Here is a 22,778-nt window from a genome sequence, read left to right as displayed (position 1 = left end):
CCAGGAGCCCAGAGCTCCATCCAAGTCTCCCATCTGGATGGCAGGAGCCCAAGCACTTGGACAATTTTCTACTGCTTCCCAGGCACAACAGCGGGAGCTGAACCTTTAACCGGCACTCATGTGGGATGCCAGCATTGCAGGCAGCAGTATAACCTGCTGTGGCAAAATGCTGGTCCTCTTTAAATATCTTTTAAAGAAGTAATTACCTATAAAAACACATATTTAAGCTATTATTTCAAAATGATATGGATATTTTATGGATAAAACTGAATCTTGAAAATACTTTAAGCCAAGGATGTAAAAAACACTTGTATCACCTAATTGCCTTATAAATCTTATAAATCGCCTCATTGTTTCATTGCATAATTTGTTCCCTTTGTTTAATTCTTCACCAAGACTTTTATATCTATTTTCAACAGTATTCACCAGTATGGGAATATGTTTAAGATAATTTACCATATTGGGTTTCACATAAAAACACATGTATTTCTTCAGTGTGATGTGGCATTTCCTGTTAAGAAGTGTGGACATCGAATTTAGTGAAATTGTGTGAATGACTTGAATGATTAGTTTTTTAATATTAATAAATAAAACAATGGAGAGGATGGATACTCATACTATCCTTAGGCATTATCTCATGTGTGTCACAATGAATAGTGGATACTAATTCATGTTTAAGCTAAACTCAACCATTTAAAGTCCTTTTTGACTAAGTTCTTTCCCACTCACTTAGCTTGTCATTATTTTAACTTAGTGCTGCACAAATGAAGAGCTGATATAAAGTGTTGGAGAAATTTAGATTCTGGCATTTTGTTGATGTTCCCATGCACTTATGTTATTTTGTTATTTTATTTTCAACCTAAAATTTCACTGCCAAACTGTTTTAAAGGCTTGAATGCATTTTGCAGTTGTTAGCCTGTTTTAAACTGGCAACATACAATCTGCACATCTACACACCTAAGAAAATGAGCTATCCACTTCAACCCTAATCCTGTGTGATATGCTGCAGGCACCTTGCATATCAGACTACTGTGGGCTCCCTGGCTCCTCCAAGTTCTAGCTGTATGCCCTTGGTCAAGACAATCCGTTTGTGCTATATGTCTTCCTTTGTGAAATGGGCATTATAATAATACCTACTTAAGGGCTCTTGAGTGGATTAAATCTGTCAATACCTGCACAGTGCTGGTAACAGATGCCATCATCCTAAGAATCCTCATTCCTGCTGATAACCCTCTAGGATGCGGAACTCCTGTCTTCCTTTCCTATGCCTCACGTTTGTATGCAGTTCCAGACCATCTGGCATATGGAATAACATCACTGGTGTCAAGCTATGCATCACATATTGGAAACATTTAATGACTTCTTATTTTAAGATTAAAGTGAAAATAAATATTCTAATATTTTCTTTTCTATCTTGATCTGTGTGCCCATGGAAATAGATGAACTGAACATTGGTGGATTCTTGTCTCCATAGCAGAGCCTGAGTTTAGTTACTAATCTGAACCAAAGTGGAGACTTGCATTTATATATCCATTTTTGTTTCAAAACAGGTTCTTTACCCCTTTGCACCTGTCCCTCAGGATATACAGGAAATGGTTATGGGCCAAATGGATGTGTGCAACTCAGTAATATTTGTCTAAGCCACCCCTGTTTAAATGGACAATGCATTGTGAGTCTTTCGTGCTTCTTGTACAGTTAGAATACTTGAGAAAAATTTTAATTGTATATCTATAAAGTCAATTTTATATGATTCTTGAATTTTAAGGTACAATAAAGAACAGTCAATAATACTTAGATGAAAGGTAGTAATTTTAATTCCCAGAAAGAAAATCAACGAGCTGATTTTTTTTGTCTCAGTGACTTACAAATAATCAACCAAGGCTGCAATTTGATATAAATAAACCTGACTTCTTATGCTTATCAATTACTGTTTAAACATTAATTGCATGTTTGGCTATGGAAAGATGATTAATATGGTTCAACTCTGGTTACCTAGATCATACAGCACCATTTTTCATTATTATTTTGGTTGATTCAAATTTTTTTCTCTCTTTTCTTTTAATTTTGTGATTTCACGCCTCTTTCCCCCCCACCTTAGGAAACCGTCTCTGGTTATTTGTGTAAGTGTGAATCAGGTTGGACTGGTGTCAACTGCACAGAAAACATCAACGAGTGTCTGAGCAACCCCTGTTTGAATGGAGGAACTTGTGTCGACGGCATCAACACTTTCAGTTGTGAATGCACAAGTTCCTGGACTGGATCTTACTGTCAGATTCCCCAGCAAGGTATGGGCACTACTTTTTATGCCATAAACACCAACAATGTAGAAGTGTTACCCTTTTGCAGATTCTCTTATAGAACTTACTTTCTTGTCCAGGTGACCAGATGACAAAAACTAAATGTTTCCTTACAATAATATTATATAGTTTACAGGGTAAATATTTATAAATCTCAATTTAAGCCATATGAATTTTTCTTCAAAAGAACTGAGTTGATATTCGGTATTTCCACTATTTCTTTTCTGAATATAAAATATTTTAAGGTTCTTTCTTTCTTTCTTTCTTTCTTTTTTTTTTTTGACAGGCAGAGTGGATAGTGAGAGAGAGAGAGGGACAGAGAGAAAGTCTTCCTTTTGCCGTTGGTTCACCCTTCAGTGGCCGCCACGGCCAGAGCATCGCGCTGATCCGAAGGCAGGAGCCAGGTGCTTCTCCTGGTCTCCCATGGGGTATAGGGCCCAAGCACGTGAACCATCCTCCACTGCACTCCCGGGCCACAGCAGAGAGCTGGCCTGAAAGAGGGGCAACCCGGACAGAATCTGGTGCCCCGACCGGGACTAGAACCCGGTGTGCTGGCGCCACAGGCGGAGGATTAGCCTATTGAGCTGCGGCGCCAGCCTAAGGTACTTTCTTATATGGCTTTTTATAAGAAAGTTTTCTGTATAGCAATCATTTAATTTCTCTGATATATTATATTGAATAATGTTCCCCTCCTGCTCTAGAATATATAGTGATTCCCCATTGCCTGTTAAATAATAATTGAGATTGTTTTTCAAATATCCTCTGTAGGGGCTGGCGCCATGGCTCACTTGGTTAATCCTCCACCTGCAGCGCCAGCATCCCATATGGGTGCCGGGTTCTAGTCCTGGTTGTTCCTCTTCCAGTCCATCTCTCTGCTGTGGCCCAGGAGGGCAGTGGAAGATGGCCCAAGTCCTTGAGCCCTGTACTCACATGGGAGACCAGGAGGAAGCACCTGGCTCCTGGCTTTGGCTCGGCGTAGAGCCGGCCGTAGTGGCCATTTGGGGGATAAACCAATGGAAGGAGGACCTTTCTGTCTCTCTCTCAGTGTCTAACTTTATCTGTCAAATAAATAATAATAAAAAAACCTCTGTAACCAGCCCTTACCCTATCTACATAACCTTTTTTTTTTTTACTAGTAAACTGGAAAAATTAATACTCAAGCCAGTTTTTTTTTTTCTTTTTTTGCCACCTAACCCTATGTACTACCTCAAGTGTTTCTGCTGTGTACTTTTATTTAGGATATTTCTCTCCACAGTCCTCCCCTTCCTTGTTTCCCAGCAAGATATATTCTTTTTTTCAGGAGTACTTGCCATTCAGTCTGGGCATTCCACCTCTTTTCATTACTCCTTGTTCTGAATCAACACATTATGAGATGTTACCATGTGTTGAGGCTGGTGGAAAACTCTATGGAGATATATGAAAGCATAAAATATTGTTTCCATTTGTTATCTTCTTACCTTCCATTTGAGGAAATAAGATTTTTATGGAATAGCAGAAAAGATACAAGAACAAAAGTTATTAGCTAAATTGTGTGGGGATAAAGTGAAGTATCATGGAGGCATAGAGAACAGGAACCAAAAAGAACAGAAAGTCAGGGGAAGTACATCGAGGAGCCAAAAGGGAAATCAAGTGGACTTTGAACAGGGTGGGATTTGGGTGGGTGTCCACAGAGAAAAGGGAATGGCCAACGTTAACTAGTCAGACTTTACTGGGTATTTCAGCAGCAGGTTAGGGTTGCCCCTTTTAGGACTCTGGAAAATACCGTTCATCTTCTTTTCCTTTACAGCGTGTGGAGGGTCCCTCTCAGGGCTGACTGGAAGCTTCAGCTACAAAAGCCCTGATGTTGGTTATCTTCATGATGTCAACTGCTTCTGGGTTATCCGAACCGAGGATGGAAAGGTAAATATGCTATCTCCTGTCCAAATGCACATTCCATTGTTATGTATAAATTAAAATATGTACACACGTTTCATAAAATACGTTTAATGGCAATTCAGCTATTGTATATTGAATACTTTAGTGTCAGGTTTTGGGCTAGGCATTTTGCTTGCCTTTCCCAAACCTTATATTAAGTCTTTGCAATAATGATATCCTCATTTATAGATAAAATAATGGAAAGTAAGAGAAGCTATATGACTTTTTAAAAATAGTTCTTAACTTGTAATTTGAATAGTTGAATTTCAAAGTCAAGTTTGTCTGGTCCAAAATCTGCGCTTTGTCTAGTAGGAATGATTCTCTACACTGGTTGAATGATTATAAGCCAGTAGTTAACTTGTAAAATCATGTTACTGAGACAGTGTTGTTTGAAGATGATCACTCATCTCAGTATTTTGTTGAATATTGTACCAAAATGGTAACTGCAATTAAGATTGTTTTCTTATCAAATGTCTTCTTTATGCCAGATACTATGATAAAGATTTCAGATACATCATTGCATTTTTTAATTTTCTTAACCCTGAAAATTAGGAGTAATTTTAATTATGAGGAAATGAAGCCTAGAGCTGTTCTGAAATTTGTCCAGGTGTATGTGATTTGCAAGTGGCATGCAGGGATGGGAACCCGGCTACTGATTCTAAAAATCCAGTGATTCTGAGCTGTGACATGAACACTCGTCAAACTAAGATCCTGGCACAAAGTTTTTAATGCTTTTATTCCTGATGTTAATTACTCAGACTTTTCTAAGCATTTGCTTCTCAACCAATACTTGGACTTGTTAAATGAAGTGGTATGTGTAAACAGAGAAGGTTTTCCCTTGAAATCTTACTTACTTGTCCTTATAAACTAGTATTATAGGTGGCATGTATATAAGGGTCAGAAAAAACTTTTCCCCTTGAGGAGGGAAGCTCTTTGGAGCCTGGCAACTCCACAATAGAATAAATTCTCATTGGATATGTTATGTGAATTTCCTTCCTTCCATTTAGTTTTTATGAATTGTATTTCCTGACATTGACAATATTTTCATTCAAGAAAAAAATCTTATGTGAAAATCTTTTAATATGTTTATGACCAAGTTGTAAGAAAATCTATCCTGTTTTTCTTGGTTACTATGATTTTCTATCTTCTTCTCCCCACCATAATGCACATAATATTGTAGAAAATGAGATTAGCTCAGGTAATGAACAATTACTTGATTTTCATTTAAATGCTTTAAGAGAGAAAATGATGCAATTTTGGGTAACAGGTCTTAAAAATACTCTAGCATAGAATTTCAAAACATCCTGATACTCTTTTTTTATTAAATGAATACTGTTGTGACTTTAGGTTCTGATGAAAATTAAATTCAACAGTTTTCTTTTACTTGCTTGATTGTTTTAAATGAGGTTATCAGTACAAAATATTTCTATTAGGTTTGAAGTCTGTCTGTTCTAGAACTTTGCCTAAGGACATATTTTTCTGTTCACTTTTTCCTACTTGTATGTCCAGTATATTTCATATTACCTTTTTCTCATTATCTACTTTTAGTCTTAAATTAATCTCTTAATGATGTACAACCCCTGAAGACTTGCAGACTTTACACACGTCTACAGCATTCCTGCTCATACTGTATTTGAGTGTGTCAATCTGAGCTGGGCATCTGAGAACCTGTGAAATCATTGCCTAGGGCTGATGAGTGTGTGTGTGTGTGTGTGTGTGTGTGTGTGTTTAGAGAGAGAGAGAGAGATGCACTATGGGTTATTCAGGGAATTGGAGTATAGATTTTTGTGTATGATTTCTTAGACAGTTAATCTTTATTCAAAGTAGATATTTCAAGTGACAAACTTGTTTTGCTGATTTCTAAACACTGTCAGCTACACATTTGAAAAGCTAAAATAGATTTTAAAATATATTTTATATTAATTGATGTTTGGTCTTAGTGATTTTTAGTGTAAGCCATTTAATATGTAGAATTGCCAGTTATATTGGTGGATTCTTGAAAGTTACTCAACCTTAATGCTTCCTAGTTAGTGTGAGAAATATTTTAGAATTAACATGGACATGAAAAATAATATAACCTGGATTTATATTTTCAGGTCTTGCATATTACTTTTACCTTTTTCCTGCTGGATTCAGAGAACAGTTGTCCACATGAGTTTCTTCAGATTCATGATGGAGATTCCTCTGCAGCCTTTCCACTTGGAAGGTTCTGTGGCTCCAGTCCCCCTCAGAAACTCCTCAGCAGTGACAATGCCCTCTATTTTCATTTCTATTCTGATCATTTAAGAAATGGAAGAGGCTTTACAATAAGATGGGAAACACAGCAACCAGGTATGTGTCAATGTGGAAAGAATAAAAGCAAAGCTTTGAGGTTATTTCATTTTCTTAATTGTTATTAGACTCTTGGATATATGAGATACGTTGGGATCCAGTGATGCATAACATTTTAATAATTATTTTAAAATTGATTGGAATTTCATTTTGTGTTTAAAGACAACAAAATTAGGATGAAATAGTAAGGATCACAAATCTTACGAAATTACTGAACAGCATTTTTGTTTTTATTTATTTTACTTTTAAAAAAAGTTTTGTATTAAAGGTAGAATGAAAGAGCAAGAGAGTGAGAGCTTGCTAGGTCCCTTGTTCACTCCTCAAATGTCTGCAGTGACTTGGCCAGGAACCAGAAACTCAGCCCAGACCACCCATGTGAGTGGCACGTACCCAGTTATTTGAACCTTCACTTCTTGTTTCCCAGGGTGTGCATTACAAGGGCTCTGGAATTAGGAGCAGAACCAAGACACTACAATATAGGATATGGGTGTCCCAAGTGGCATCTTAACCATGAAGCCAAACACCTACCTCTGAACAACATTTTTATAATCTCCAGTTATACATTTACTGCTGGGATGCCAGTGAGAACATTGTCCATTCCTTCATGTCAGATCCCTTTTCTTATTGATCACTCAGTGATTTGTTACTTTTTAGCAATCTATTTTTAAGCCTTTAACTAGGAAAGTTTTAAGCATATAGAAAAGTAGGGAGAGCAATGCAGTGGCCCCCTCTTATCTGTAGAGATACATTCTAAGATCCCCAGTGGATGTCTGAAACCATGGATAGTATTGAAACTTATAATACACTATGATGTTCCTGTACAAACATACTTATGAAAATATTCAGTTTATAAATTAAGCACAGTAAGAGATTAACAAAGTAACAATGGTATATAACAATATACTGCAAAAAGTTATATGGATGTGATCTCTGTCTTCCTCAAATTATCTTACTGTACTTTCACTTAAAGGACACACTTTATGGGTTCTCCTTGGTATCACTACTCTTGCATTTTGGCGCTTTTATTAAATAAAATAAGAGTAGCTTAAACACAAGCACTGTGATATGACAATGAGCTGCAATCCAGAGGGCTACTAAGTGACTAAAGGATGGTTGGCATATACAGTATAGATATACTGGACAAATACATGGTTCACATTCTAGGGGAGATGGAGTGGGACAGCATGAGATTTCATCATGCTACTCAAAATGGCATGTAATTTAAAACTAATGAATTGTTTGTTTCTGGAACTTTCCATCTGAGTTTTTTGGACCACAAATGACCAAGTGTAGTTTAAACTGCAGGTAAGGGGAAACTACTAAATATCGAAACCATATTCACTCAGCAATAAATTTGTGGATATATTTCTCTTTTTTATGTTGGTCTATCTATACTGGTGCCACCTTGGCTTAATTACTGGAGCTTAAGATCTGCTAGAATAACTTATTTGTTCTTTCAGAATACGTTAGATTATTTGTATTTGCATATATATTCTTGAGTCAACTTATCAGTTTCCTCCAGCAGTTGGCTTTGATTCGTTGGCATTGCCTTGAATCTGAAATTAACTTGGGAAATAATGAGTCTGCCTATCCATTAGAATGGATTCTCTCTTTTTGTTTAGCTCTCTTTCTTTTTTTATTTCTTAAAAAACACTAGTTATTTGAAAGGCGGAGTGAGAGAGAGAGAGAGAGAGAAAGAGAGAGACAGAGAGATTCCCCCTTTGGTTCACTTCCCAAATGGCTACAACTGCCGGAGCTGGGATAGGATGAAGCCAGGAGACAGGAACTCCATCCAGGTCTCCCACATGGGTGGCAGGTGCATTAGCAGAGAGCTGGATCAAAAGAAGAGTAGCTGAAACTTGAATAGGCACTCCTATGTGGGATGCTGGTGCACACTCAGGGGCTCAACCCACTGTACCACAGTACTAGATCCTCTCTTTATTTTATCTTGGCAATGCTTTATAGAGTATAGTGAATACATATTTATATATTTTATTAGGTTTATTTATAGATAGTTGATATTTTATTCTATGTGAAATATTAAGTTTCTAAATTTATTTTTTGTTAAAGATTTATTTATTTATTTTAAATGCTGGGTTACAGAGAGACAGAGTCAGAGAGAGAGTGAGAGAGAGAGAGAGAGTGAGATCTTTCATTCACTGGTTCACACCCCTAATGGCTGCAATGGGCAGAGCTGGGCTGATCCAAAACCAGGAGCCAGGAGCTTCTTATGGGTCTCCCACATAGGTGCAGGGGCCCAACCACTTAGGGCATCTTCCACTGATTACCAGGCCATAGCAGAGAGCTCGTTGAGAAATTGAATAGTTGGGTCTCAAACTGGTCCCCTTATGGGATGCCGGCAGTGCAGGCAGTGGCTTTACCCACTATTCCATAGTACTAGCCCCTAAAATTTAATGTTCTACTTGTTGATAGTGTATAGAAATATATTTTCTTTTTTTTTTAACTTTTATTTAATGAATATGAATTTCCAAAGTACGACTTATGGATTACAATGGCTTCCCCCCCATACCGTCCCTCCCACCCACAACCCTCCCCTTTCCCACTCCCTCTCCCCTTCCATTCACATCAAGATTCATTTTCAATTATCTTAATATACAGAAGATCAGCTTAGTATACATTAAGTAAGGATAGAAATATATTTTCTAACTATTCATTTTTATTCTAACTGCATTGCTAAATTCTGTATTTTTATAGATTTTTTTACAGTATAGTTGTTTATGTGAAGAGAATATTTTTAAATTTTATTTCCAATCTTTGTAATTATTATTTATTTTCCTTGACTATTGCCCTGACTAGAAACACCAAAACATGGCTAAGTAAGAGAGTAAACATTCTTGTCTTTCTCCCAACTGCTTTGGAAAGTTTCAGTATTTCTCTCCTGGATATAATGTTTGCTATAAGTTTTTGTAGCTAACCTTTATCAGGTTCAGGGTGTTTTCTCATCTTTCAGTTACTATTACTGTATAACAAATGACCTGCTAATTCAGTGTTGTAAAACATTAATCATTTAATTTTATTTCTCGTTTTGTGGTACAGGGATTTGAAAAGGGCTCAGTAAGACATTTAGCACTTGAAATCTGTTAAACAGTTGCATTAAGATGTCAGTTGTGACTGAAGTCATCTAAAGGCTTAATTGGGTTGGATATTAAATATACCACTCTTCTATGGCTAACAGTTGATACTGGTTTTTGAATAAGAGCTCTACCAGCTATTCATCTGAGTGGCTACACATGACTTCATTAATAAAGTGATCTTGGAGTAGCGGAACTTACTTCATGGCAGTTCTCTCGGAGTAAGCATTACAACAGGGCCAGATGGATGTTGCCTGTCCACCCTCCTTTTTTTCAGCCTACTCTTGGAACATACATTGTGTTACTTCTGTCCTGTCATTGGTGGAATTAGTCACAAGCCCACCCAGATTCAGTTGGGGAAGTGTGTGTAGAATGGGGACATGGACCTCATCCTTCAAAGGGAGAAGTGTCAGAATTTTAAACAATTTAAAACCACCACACCTTCCCAACCTTGACCAAATTTATTCCTAAATATTTTATTATTTTTTATTATATTGTAAATGGAATGTTTCTTTTTACTTCCTTTTTGGGCAGTTCATTGTTATTTTGTAGAAATCCATTTTTTTAAGATTTTTTTTTTATTTGAAAGGCAGAGTTACAGAGGGGAGAGGCAGAGAGAGAGAGAGGTCTTCCATCCACTGGTTCACTACCCCAAATGCTGCAATGGGTTGCATGCTGGGCTGATCCAAAGCCAGGAGCTTCTTCTGGGTCTCCCACATGGGTCCAGGGGCCCAAGGACTTGGGCCATCTTCTACTGCTTTTCCAGACCATAGCAGAGAGCTAGGTTGGAAGTGGAGCAGCCAGGACTCAAACCAGTGCAGGTGGCAGCTTTACTTGCTCTTCCACAGCCCCAGACCCCAAAATCCATTTGATTTTTGTGATTCTTTTGTATCCTGTAATTTTGTTGAGTTAGTTTCTTTATTAGATCTGACAGTTCTTTTCCTGGACTGTTTAGGGTTTTTTCTATATTTGATCATATCATTTGCAACCTGAAAATATTTTATATCTTTGTAGGATCACTTTCCTTCAGTTTGAAGGAAGCTTTTTCATGTTCTCATAGAGCAGATCTGCTGATGGCAAATTGTCTAGCCTTTTGTTTGAGAATGTATTTTTTCATCTTAAATTTTAAAAGCTTAATTGACCGGCAGAGACACTGACAAGGAGACAGAGAGATCTCCTATCTACTCCCCCAAAGCCTGCAGCAGCCAAGGCTAAGCCAGGACAAAGCCAGGATCAAAAAACTAAATCCAGGCCTCCCATGTGGGTGGCAGGGACCCAACTAATTGAACCATCACCTGCTGCCTCCCATCACCTTCATTGTTGAAAGATATTAGCAGATATAGACTTGTACAATACTTCCTATTAGACCTTTAAGTACACGTTTCATTGTCTTCTCACGTCCATAATTTCTTTGTGGAAAGTCAGCAATATTTCTTATGTTGTTGGGCTGATTTCTTTTACCTAATTTAGAAATTAGCCAGCCAATCTTTATTTCTTCAAGTATTATTTCTATGATACTTTTCCCTCTTTTTTTGTGACTCAAATTACCCATGCTAGTGGCTTTGACTATGTCTCATGGCTCTCCTATTTCTATGTTACCCTCCTCCAATTCTTTTTTTTTTTTTTTTTTTTTTGACAGGCAGAGTGGACAGTGAGAGAGAGAGACAGAGAGAAAGGTCTTCCTTTTTGCCATTGGTTCACCCTCCAATGGCCGCCGCGGCCTGTGCGCTGTGGCCGGTGCACCACACTGAATCGATGGCAGGAGCCAGGTACTTCTCCTGGTCTCCCATGGGGTGCAGGGCCCAAGCACTTGGGCCATCCTCCACTGCACTCCCTGGCCACAGCAGAGAGCTGGCCTGGAAGAGGGGCAACGGGGACAGAATCTGGTGCCCCGACCGGGACTAGAACCTGGTGTGCCAGCGCCGCAAGGCGGAGGATTAGCCTAGTGAGCTGCGGCGCCGGCCCAATTCTTTTTTAACTCTGATTTTATTTGGTTATTTTGCTTTGGAATGTCCTTAAGAACTGTAATCGTGTCTTCTACTGTGTCCAATCTGATGTTTAAAACCACTCGATCTCAGATGTTGTATTTTTAACTTCTAAAATATCCAACTTATTCCTTTTTTAAAAAAAGATATATTTATTTATTGAAAGGGAGAGTTACGATAGAGAAGGAGAGAGAAAGGGAGAGTTGCAGAGAGAGAAGGAAAGAGAGAGAGAGAGACAGAGAGAGAGAGAGAGAATCTTAAATCCCCTGGTTCACTCCCCAAATGGCTGCAACAGCCAAGGCTGGGTTTGGAAGTGGAGAAGCTGGGACTCAAACAAGCACCCTTATGGAATGCTGGCATCACAGGTAGTGGCTTTACCTACTGTAACACAACACTGGTCCTTGATTCTTTTAATAGAGATTTTAATTCCCTGTTGAGACACTTCATCTTTATTATCAATCTCTTTTTCTAAGTTTTGTCATAGTTACTATGGTGTCCTCTTTTAATAAGCGCAATATCTGAATTGTTGATGATTTTGCTCATATTACCTATATTATTTTGTTTATATTGGATTTTTTCTTTCTACTTTCTCACAGGCTTGGTTAAGTTGGGTACTGACCATTGTGGACGTTGTAGGGGTTCTGGGTTATATAGTATCATCTTTTTCTCAAAAGGCTTGGATTTGGTGCTGGTAGGAAGTCGTGTTATGAAAGATCACTTTCTTTTTTTTTTTAACTTTTATTTAATGAATATAAATTTCCAAAGTACAGAATATGGATTACAATGGCTTCCCCCCCATAACGTCCCTCCCACCCGCAAACCTCCCCTTTCCCACTCCCTCTCCCCTTCCATTCACATCAAGATTCACTTTCGATTCTCTTTATATACAGAAGGTCAGTTTAGCATACATTAAGTAAAGATTTCAACAGTTTGCTCCCACACAGAAACATAAAGTGAAAAATACTGTTTGAGTACTAGTTATAGCATTAAATCTCAATGTACAGCACACTAAGGACAAAGATCCTACATGAGGAGTAAGTGCACAGTGACTCCTGTTGTTGACTTAACAAATTGACACTCTTGTTTATGGCATCAGTAATCACCCTAGGCTCTTGTCATGAGCTGCCAAGGCTATGGAAGCCCCCTGAGTTCACTGACTCTGATCATATTTAGACAAGGCCATGGTCAAAGTGGAAGTTCTCTCCTCCCTTCAGAGAAAGGTACCTCCTTCTTTGATGACCCATTCTTTCCACTGGGATCTCACTCGTGGAGATCTTTCATTTAGGTTTTTTTTTTCCCCCAGAGTGTCTTGGCTTTCCATGCCTGAAATACTCTCCTGGGCATTTCAGCCGGATCCACATGCCTTAAAGGCTGATTCTGAGGCCAGAGTGCTGTTTAGGACATCTGCCATTCTATGGGTCTGCTGTGTATCTCACTTCCCATGTTGGATCATTCTCTCCCTTTTTGATTCTATCAGCTAGTATTTGCACACACTATTCTTGTTTATGTGATCCCTTTGGTTCTTAGTCCTATCATTATGATCAATTATGAACAGAAATTGATCACTGGGACTAGTGAGATGGCATTGGTACATGCCACCTCGATGGGATTGAATTCGAATCCCCTGGTATGTTTCTAAGTCTACTGTTTGAGGTAAGTCAGCTTGAGCATGTCCCGAATTGCACATCTCTTCCCTCGAAAGATCACTTTCAACAAAGGCTTATTTTTATAGTTCGTATACTGCAAATTTTCCCGTATTCCTGGTAGATTACCATAATTCCTGGAACATGGTTCTTCTTTCTAAGAGCAGCTTTTCTGAAGTTTCCCTTTGGTTTTCAGGATCTTCACAAATGCATCTCCTTTCTGGCTGGGTGAAACAGCAACATCTCTCTAGTATTATTCAGTTTCTGAGTTTTTAGCATCTTTCTTGTCCCAGAGTTATTCTCTGTTAGACAGTCTTTGGTCTTCACTTGCGCATATGTGGTTTAGAATTCAGCTAAGTATCAAGGAAACTCTGGTACATGGAGGTGCTATTTCCACACATCTGCTTTTTTTAGTAGTAGGCTGCTTCAAAATCCCAGATACCTTAGTGGCCCCAAATTGTGAGCTCAGCTTGTTTCACCCATTAAGTATATCGATGTCTATTTAGGCTTTGCTTCCCTATGCTACAATTTGGAAAATGCATAGAAAATTTGGGGTGAGTATGGGACTTACCACTTGCAATTGTCTTTCAAAAATAACAGTCATTTGTTGTTTGCTTCTTAATATTTGTAAACAAGAAAACAAACAGCAATTCCTTACTGTTACCAATTACTAATCATTGTCCCAATTATTTTGTTAAAGAAACTCATTATTTGTTCTTACCATGTTGTATACTGGTACCTAAATCAAGGAGTTAGATCTAATGCTGGTATCATGTGTGTTTGTGTGAGTGGGTGTGCATGTGCACTCACACGTGTGTTTTGTAAAATAATTATTTCAGGAGGTACATAATATCGGCATGTCTCCCTATCATGACTTTAGTATTAATCAGATTCTTTGATCTTCTCAGGTTGATCTTCCCAATAAAAAACTTCTCTTTTGTGCTTCCTCTAATGGTTTTAGCAATCCTCAGGTTCATTGTTTAGTTATTCGTTGAGACTTATTAAATGATAATAGTCTAATTTTATCATTTCTTCTTCATTTTTTACACAAATTTCTTCAGTGCAGTCGCACTTTCCCCTGTCCACTATCTGGTTACTCTCACATACAGGTCACCCAGGAAAGGTAAAACAAATGCTGATTCTTTCCTCCTTTTCTCCAGTATTGAAATTAATGAGTTGCTTCCTAGCTTTCTTCAAAGTGATCCAGTTAGTTATTATTTCACTTTATTTTTGACATGTATGAGTTTATATATTTTATCATACTTGGTATGAATTAATCCATTCTAGACATTTAAAAAGTATTCAGTTGCTCCCTATTTGCTTACTGGGAAAATCTTCAAGTTATTTTCTAAGTCTTTTTGCTAAATTCCTGTTACTTTTCAAAATTTCTTTGTTTTCTGGTCTAATAAGATTTTCCAGGCTTCTCCTATACGTTTATCACCTCAAGAGTGGACCCAATTATCTTCTAAACAGCTGTGACTCTTTGAGAAACAGTGTTTAAATCCCACATTCTCACTGCTAAGTTTGGCTTTCAATCTCTCTGTTTCTGGATTTGTTAATATCTCTAGACCTTTCAGTGGACACAACTAGACAATAATTTTTTAAAAAGAAAAAAACACACATAGGGGCTGATGTTATGGCACTTCAGTAAAGCCACTGCCTGTGACACATGTATCCCATATGGGCACCGGTTCCTGCCTGGCTGCTCTACTTCTCATCCAGCTCCCTGCTAATGCTCCTGGGAAAGTAGTAGAAGATGACCCAAAGTGCTGGGCCCCTGCCACCCATGTGGGAAACCCAGATGAGGCTCCTGGATTTGGCCCAGCCTGACTCCGGACATTGTGGTCATCTGGGGGAAGGAACCAGCCAATGGAAGATTTGCTCTGTCTCTCTTTCACTCTCTTTGTAACTCTGACTTCAAATAAATAAATTAATTAATTTAAAAAATTTAAAAAGAGAAACCACACCATGTATTCATAATGATCTTACACTGTATTTGAATGTTGAGATTTTAGTTTTAAAAAAAGTCTTCTTTATTTACTTATTTGAAAGGCAGAGTGACACAGAGAGAAAGACAAGAATGAGATCTTCTATTCACTGGCTCACTCTCCTAATGACTGCCACAGCCAGGTCTGGGTCAAGAATAAGCCAGAAGCCAGGGACTCCCTCCAGGTCTCCTACATGAGTGGCAGGGTACAGGTAGTTGAGCCATCATCTGCTGCCTTCCCAGGTGCATTAGCAGGAAGCTGGATTATAATCAGAGTAGCCTGGACTCAAACTGCTCCTCCGTTAGGGGATGCTGGCTGGCATTGCAGGGCACGGCTTAATCTGTCATCTGCCACAGTGCCGGCCCTTATAAGTTTTTTTTTTTTTTTTTGTACCTCCTCTCATACCCTAAAAATCTTGGTTTCCAATGACAATAACGTATTTCCTATGTACTTATCCTACTATACAAAATTTCCAAATAACAATACTAATATTATTACTAATAACATAATAACTGAAGACTATTCAATTTCTTTGCTGTTGTTTTGCACTTGGAATGTGTTACTTGAAACATATAGTCAAATTACAGTGTTTAAAAGTGCCTTGGGATATTTCTACTCTCTGTAGATTTTATTGGTTTCATTTTGCTTGTGACTTTAGAAATAACTTTTTAAATTCTTATTGATTTTGCTTTATAAAAATTATGTAAAACACATTGAATTTGATAGACAAATCAATAAGCATGGTAGATTGTAAAAAGTCTCCTTTCCATCCCTGTGCCCTCCACCCTGTCCTTTCTTCTGCCAAAGGCAACAGTTTTTAATAGTCTTGCATTTATTCTTCCATTTAAAATATTAAGCAAATAGGCCGGTGCCGCGGCTCACTAGGCTAATCTTCCGCCTTGCTGCGCTGGCACACTGGGTTCTAGTCCCGGTTGGGGCGCCGGAATCTGTCCCGGTTGCCCCTCTTCCAGGCCAGTTCTCTGCTGTAGCTAGGGAGTTCAGTGGAGGATGGCCCAAGTGCTTGGGCCCTGCACCCCATGGGAGACCGGGATAAGTACCTGGCTCCTGCCATCGGATCAGCGTGGTGCGCCAGCCACAGCGCGCTGGCCGCGAGGGCCATTGGAGGGTGAACCAATGGCAAAGGAAGACCTTTCTCTCTGTTTCTCTCTCTCACTGTCCACTCTGCCTGTCAAAAAAAAAAATATTAAGCAAATAATGACGTATAACTGTATTTTCCCTTTTCTTAGATAAAAGGTAGCACACTATACATAGGCGTATGTGGTCTGCCTTTTTTTACTCCACGTATTCTGGAGCTTACTCCACTACCAGAATATAGTATGCTATTATGTAGATTTTTCATCATTTATTCAATTAGTACACCATGGATGAATATTTTGCTTGTTTCAGTTTTTTGGAATTGCAGATCTTACTGCAACCAAGTATCTTCTGCATTTGTCTTATTTATTTTTATTAGTGTAATTTTGGGATATATTTCTAATGATAGGATTATTTTGTCAAAGATATGAATGCGTAAGATTCTGCTAGCTATTGCCATGATCTCTTCTGTAGTGATTTTAAGACATTCTCATTCGCAAGACATGAGTGTGCCTACTTCCCCCACAGGCTCATTGGTAATTTGCTTTTAGAATTCTGGATTTTTATCATTCTGAGACATAAGAAATGGCATCTTTTTGTCTTGTGTCTTTCCTATGTGATGTTGAACATCTCTTTTTCTATTTAAGGGACAGTCACTTTTTTTATTGTATTCTCTGTATCTTTATTATTTTCAGAATCTCTTTATTTGGGATTTTGTTTGTTATATATTCTATTTTTTCATTTTGGTCATTAATGTTTTACTTTGCTTATGATATTTTATGTATACAAAATTACCCATATGATAATTTGTATGTGTTAAGTTTTGGAAAACATATTTTTCTCTAAGCAACTGAGACATTTTCTCATTAGGAACAATGAGAATCATGTAACTAATTTGTTTCAATTTTTGCCTTGGCAGCAAAATTTCTGTCTGAATAACCTGCATAGCTATGTAAATTTCAGATATTGCACAACTAAAATGTCAGTTTATTTCATTCTTAAAGTATATTTCTATAGTCTAGGTTTGTACTTAATATTTTAATTTTTGAATTTTACAGTAGCATTTCTTATAAATCACTATAGATCCTCTTTTTAAATTTATTATTTATTTGAAAGTCAGAGTTACAGAGAGAAAAAGAGAGACAGAGAAAGAGAGAGACAGAGAGAGGAGGGACAGAGAGAGGAGGGACAGAGAGAAATCTTCCATCTGCTGGTTTACTCCCCAGATGGCTGCAACAGCTGGGGCTGGGCCAAGCCAAAGCCAGGAGCCAGCAGCTTCTTCCAGATCTCCCATGTGGTTGCAGGGAAACAAGGATTTGGGCCATCTGCTGCTGCTTTCCCAGGCGCATAAGCAGGGAGCTGGATTGGAAGACTGGTGTCAAAGCCTGGCTCAGACCCTTTCTTGCTCATTCCTGGTCCAGTGGCTAACCACCACGAATGGCTTAACTATTTGATAGTGTTAAGAAGTCTTCTCAAATAAAAACTATGTGGTGCTTACCTATTTTAATATGTAAAGCAACCTGATTTGTTGAAAGACTTAGAGCCTGGCAGAAGTTCCAGATTTTTTAAAAGAAGTTAGTCTCCCGAAAGTGAGAAAAAAAGAATAAGCTTTCCCTTGAGTCACCTCTCAGATGGTTTAACACTGTATTTTATTTTAAACATTTTATTTATTTATTTATATGAAAGACAGAATTGGAGGGGGGTAGAGGAAGAGAGAGATTGTCCATCTGTGGTTAGCTCCCCCAAATGGCCACAAGAGCCGGGTCAGGGTCAGGCAGAAGCCAGGAGCCTGGAACTCCATGCTGATCTCCCACGTGAGTGGCAGGGCCCCCAGCACTTGGGCCATTTCTTGATGCCTCCCAGGAGCATTAGCAGAAAGCTAGATGAGAAGCCCAATAGCCAGGATTCTAAATGGCACTCACGTATGTGTAAGCAACGGTTTAACCTGCTGCATCCCAACATCAGTCCCCTGCCCTGTATTTTAAATTGTGTCCTGGATCATTGCTTAGAAGACCAGGACTCACAGCTCACACATGAGTGACTCATCTATTTATCAACTAGGCCTTCTAGATTTATAACTTTATAAAACTGGATAACTGGAAGTCTTGTTTAATTTACCAGGATGTTCAAAATTACTAGTTGTTATTTAAATGAAGTTTAGCTTCCTACAGCAAGAGCTGGAATAACTCTACCTGAATTGTAATCTAGATACAATGGTAAAGCTATTTTCTCCTTTTTATTTTAGAGTGTGGAGGTCAACTGACTGATACTTATGGCTCTATCACATCTCCTGGGTATCCTGGAAACTACCCTCCAGGAAGAGATTGTATCTGGACTATTATAAACAGTCCTGACCGCCTGATAACATTTACTTTTGGAACCTTGAGCCTGGAACACCACGATAATTGCAACAATGATTACCTTGAGGTAAACAATTGTGCTTGGGCAGCACAGATCATAAAAGGGTTAGGACTCAGCATAATATGGCTTGGTGATGCTCATAGATGATCCCAGTTTATTAGCAGTAGTTCAGTTTCTCAGTAGACAGCCAATGGCTAAATTTTACTAGGTTCTCCTTTTTTGGTTTTATATTTTATTTTGTTAAATATCAAAAATATTTTATTGACAATAATTGTACATGTTTATGGAGGTGGGTATAACATTTTTTTTTCTTTGTGTTCCAAGAAGAATTTGTTAAATTTGTTTTAAGATTTAATAGTTTTTTTACATTTGCCATAGATAATGAAAATGTGGTATTTAAATACAATAGAGTATTATTCAGTCATAAAAAAGAATGAAATTGTGACATTTGCAACAAAATAGATGGAACTAGAGATCATTATACTAAGTGAAATAAGTCAGACACAGAAAAATATTATGTGTCTTCTCTCGTATGTGGAAGTTAATATATACATATATAGAGAGAATATTAAAATTGTATGTCATATTATTTGCTAGATTCACAGTTGCAAATATTCACTGAGTTTCACCACCTACATGACAATTGTCCTTTTCACTAAGTTCTTAGTCTTAATTTTGGCAGCTTGTTGCTGCTGCTTCTGGACTCTATTTGATCTGGGGAACAGGGTGTGTTGGTTTTTCCTGTCCTTTCCCAGAAGCCCAGGATCCTAATGTGGGCATAGCAGACTTAATGAAATAGACGCTAAAGTAATGGCCATCTCTTCTAAGGCAGATTTACATCTGCAGTGTCTATGGCACACTGGCAAGACATACCACAACTGGACTGTAGGATTTCATAAAAAAGAAAAAAGCTCTGTAGTGGTTATGTTGAAATGGGTTGATAAAGGATGATCCCCTGAAATCTGCTGAGAATTATTACTGGGAGAAGAAGAGTCAGCCTGAGCCCCTTCCTGCCTACAGTTGAAAAGGGTTAAAATCCAGAGGAGGAAAAAGGCTATTATATTCACGTATCCCCTGCAAGTATGTACCTAAGAAATGTTGCTCTCCATTTGCAGGCTGACAAAGATCACTGAGAAGATTGAGTTTGTAGCTTGTTCCTGGTATATTTTTTATAGCCATAAATCTCCGTATTCCTTGTTAAGAAGACAGTATGCTTTCCTAGGTCCATTAGGGAAGAATGGAGTACAATGGAATTATTTATAAAGGCTAAAGATGCAGCTGTCAAATGGGGTCTTCTCATGTTGAAGTCATTAGTAATTTAACAGTCATAATAATGGATTTAAAACCTTCGGGAATGACTGCAAAATCTGCCTCTCCTTGGAAAGTTTCAGCAAAATAATCTTTTAAACATTCAAAGTAAAGTTACCATGAAATTGATTTTAAATAAATTCCATCAAATTAAGATCAGAGGCATTTTTTCATTCCTACAAATTGAGTTCTAAATAATGTCTAATAGACAGTATCAATCATTTTGACAATATTGCAATGTCTCATTTCTTACCAAATTACAATAATTCATGGAACTAGTTAAACATAAGAATAAAGTAAAATTGCATATAAGTTTTTGCCCAGAAAAAATTAACTTGAAAGGGCAAAATTACCATATTAAAATATTGTCTGATTCATTGACTCCTTCATGTTCTGTATAGTACGGAGTATATAATTACAAAAGAATTACATGGAAGTCAATATGATTATTTGATGGACTAAAAACCAACAATTAAAAATAATTTTAAGGCCACATTATCATTAGTGTATTATGTAGTTATCATCAAAGTTGTAATTTTAAAATGCATTAAACCATATTTATGTTGCATCTAATCTAACCACACTTTCTTTTCCACCTCTGATCCTCTCAAATACCTAGACCAAGTTGTGAATGAATTTACATCACTGACATTTTTTCTTCTGCTTTATTTGCATATATTTATTTTCATCTTTTAGACCATTAGAAATTTACAATTCCAAACTACACACCCAGGTAGATAAAAACCTAGGAAAGAAATCAGTAGGACTAGTAACATCAGAAAAATCCAAAGTACACATACAGTCTCGGAATTGAAATTCAGGCACAGCATAAGGCATCTTGAATAGTGGCAGGAGACTCCCCCTTTACTGTGTTCCAGTGGTATGTTAGACACCAATATGATAGGAAAACTTCCTAGAGCAGTCACTGTCCTCTCTCAAATTTTCTGAAGTTAATCTACAAATGACCCTGTAAAACCTGACCACGTTGTATTTACTGACTCACTCTTTTGTTTTAGATTCGAGATGGTCCTTTGCCTCAGGACCCTGTTATTGGGAAATTCTGCAGCACTCGCTCTGTCCCACCACTCCAGACTACTGGCCCCTTTGCTAGAATTCATTTCCATTCTGACAGTCAGACTAGTGATAAAGGCTTCCATATCACCTACTTAACATCACCTTGTAAGTAACTTGCCAAATGGGAGTTTCAAATGCATTTGAAAGACAGTTAAATGCAGCCAGCTGTTTCCTAGGGTAACATGTTGCTGAAGATGACTTTCTTAGACTAATAATATGCCTTAAAAAGAGTCCTCTGTAGCTCCAGATTTTTTCTTTGTCTTTCCAATGCTCTATTATTAACACTACACTACCTCTTGGTTCTTAAATTGTGAGGTCCTCATCATGGTAAAGATGTATAAGTCACCTAAATTTAGATAGTTCAGAACATCGTATTTCTAATGTTATTTGATGCTTTGCTATGAGAGCAGTTGTTTGTGTGTGTAATGCAGGATATTGGGAGATAGGTCTGATTTTATCCTTGGATCAAGCCCACTTAAACAGGAGGAGTTTCCAGTGATGTTGGCCCTGGAGTTTTGCCTCTAGTGAAATACTGTTAGCTATCACGCGTTCAACTTGCATTGATATGTTACAATTAAGCAAACAGCAAAACAAATGAAATGTTCTGATTTTTATTTCAGGGAGATTTAAAATTTTGTTCATGACATCCATCATTGTGTCCTTCATGAGAATTCACAGGAAAATACCTTTTATGTTTCAGTTCCAGGAAAAGTAACAATGAACATGTTCTCTGGTCCCTTCTCTAATTACTCAGCTTCAGGCTGGACCTGCAGCCGAGCTCCTGTAATTTATGTAGCCCTCATAGCTGTTTTCTCCTAAGGCAATGTTTCCCTGGCCACATGTAACTATTTTGTATTTATTTTTCCTTTAATCTGTTTCAGTTCTGTGATTATATATTTATTTTTGTCACATGCATTTTATAAACTGCCTCGAATCTTTTTGTAATGAAGCAGAGCCGTCATGTATTTTAAAAACACTTTACAGAACAGTTTGGTGGACTCGAAGTCACATCACATCTTTATATCTGCTTCTTTAGGTACTTCAGGGACATCCCACAATCATGTCAAACTGAAAACCTCCTAATTAGGGGCTTAAGTGTTCAGGGTAAACAAAGTGGGCATGTAGCTGTGTGTGAATATTTACAACCTGGCTCCAATCCTTGGAAGCCAGAGCACTTGCTCTCCACCTGATGGTCCTCTTCTCTTTCTCCTCAGCGGAGCTGCATTGTGGAGGGTCCTATACAGACCCAGATGGTGAGATCGTCCTTCCTGTCTTGTCTGGGCCTTTCACTCAAAACAGGCAATGCATCTACATTATAAGGCAGCCACAGGGAGAGAAGATACAAGTCAACTTCACTCATGTGGAGCTGGAAAGCCAGGGTGGCTGCTCTCAGAAGTACCTTGAGGTAACGTTGACTTCTCCATTGTCCTTAAATTATATGCATCACCATTTTCAAGTTCCGTGGAGTGGTGGTCTTCAACAATTGTCAGGCCAGAGGATCCAGATCACTTGAGATCTTGTTAGAGATGCAATTTGTTGCCTTATTCCAGAGCTACTGAATCAGCAGATCTGTAGGTTGTTCTCAGAAATCTGTGTTTCAACAGCACCCCAAACCCACCCCTCAAGGTGATGGTGAGACAGTCTCCAGTTGGAGAACAACTATTCTAGCAAATGTGAGGCAGTTGGCCTA

The 22,778-nt window shown here is 38.0% G+C and overlaps 1 protein-coding gene across 1 annotated transcript in view; it reads left to right on the top strand.

Annotated features, from left to right (window-relative positions):
- CUBN (cubilin) overlaps window positions 1–22,778 on the top strand; it is a 283,377-nt gene that overhangs the window by 20,961 nt on the left and 239,638 nt on the right. The window contains exons 11-17 of the mRNA XM_051820614.3: window positions 1,551–1,669; window positions 2,099–2,285; window positions 4,084–4,196; window positions 6,308–6,542; window positions 18,591–18,772; window positions 21,031–21,193; window positions 22,303–22,493. Coding sequence (XP_051676574.3) covers window positions 1,551–1,669; window positions 2,099–2,285; window positions 4,084–4,196; window positions 6,308–6,542; window positions 18,591–18,772; window positions 21,031–21,193; window positions 22,303–22,493 — 1,190 coding nt within the window. The remainder of the gene's footprint in view (window positions 1–1,550; window positions 1,670–2,098; window positions 2,286–4,083; window positions 4,197–6,307; window positions 6,543–18,590; window positions 18,773–21,030; window positions 21,194–22,302; window positions 22,494–22,778) is intronic.

Source organism: Oryctolagus cuniculus, chromosome 13 (assembly GCF_051225735.1).
Source record: "Oryctolagus cuniculus isolate XC-2025 breed Fujian yellow rabbit chromosome 13, ASM5122573v1, whole genome shotgun sequence".
Lineage (NCBI taxonomy): Eukaryota > Metazoa > Chordata > Mammalia > Lagomorpha > Leporidae > Oryctolagus > Oryctolagus cuniculus.
Note: the sequence above shows the minus strand (reverse complement) of the source record. Positions and strands in the feature narration are given on the sequence as shown.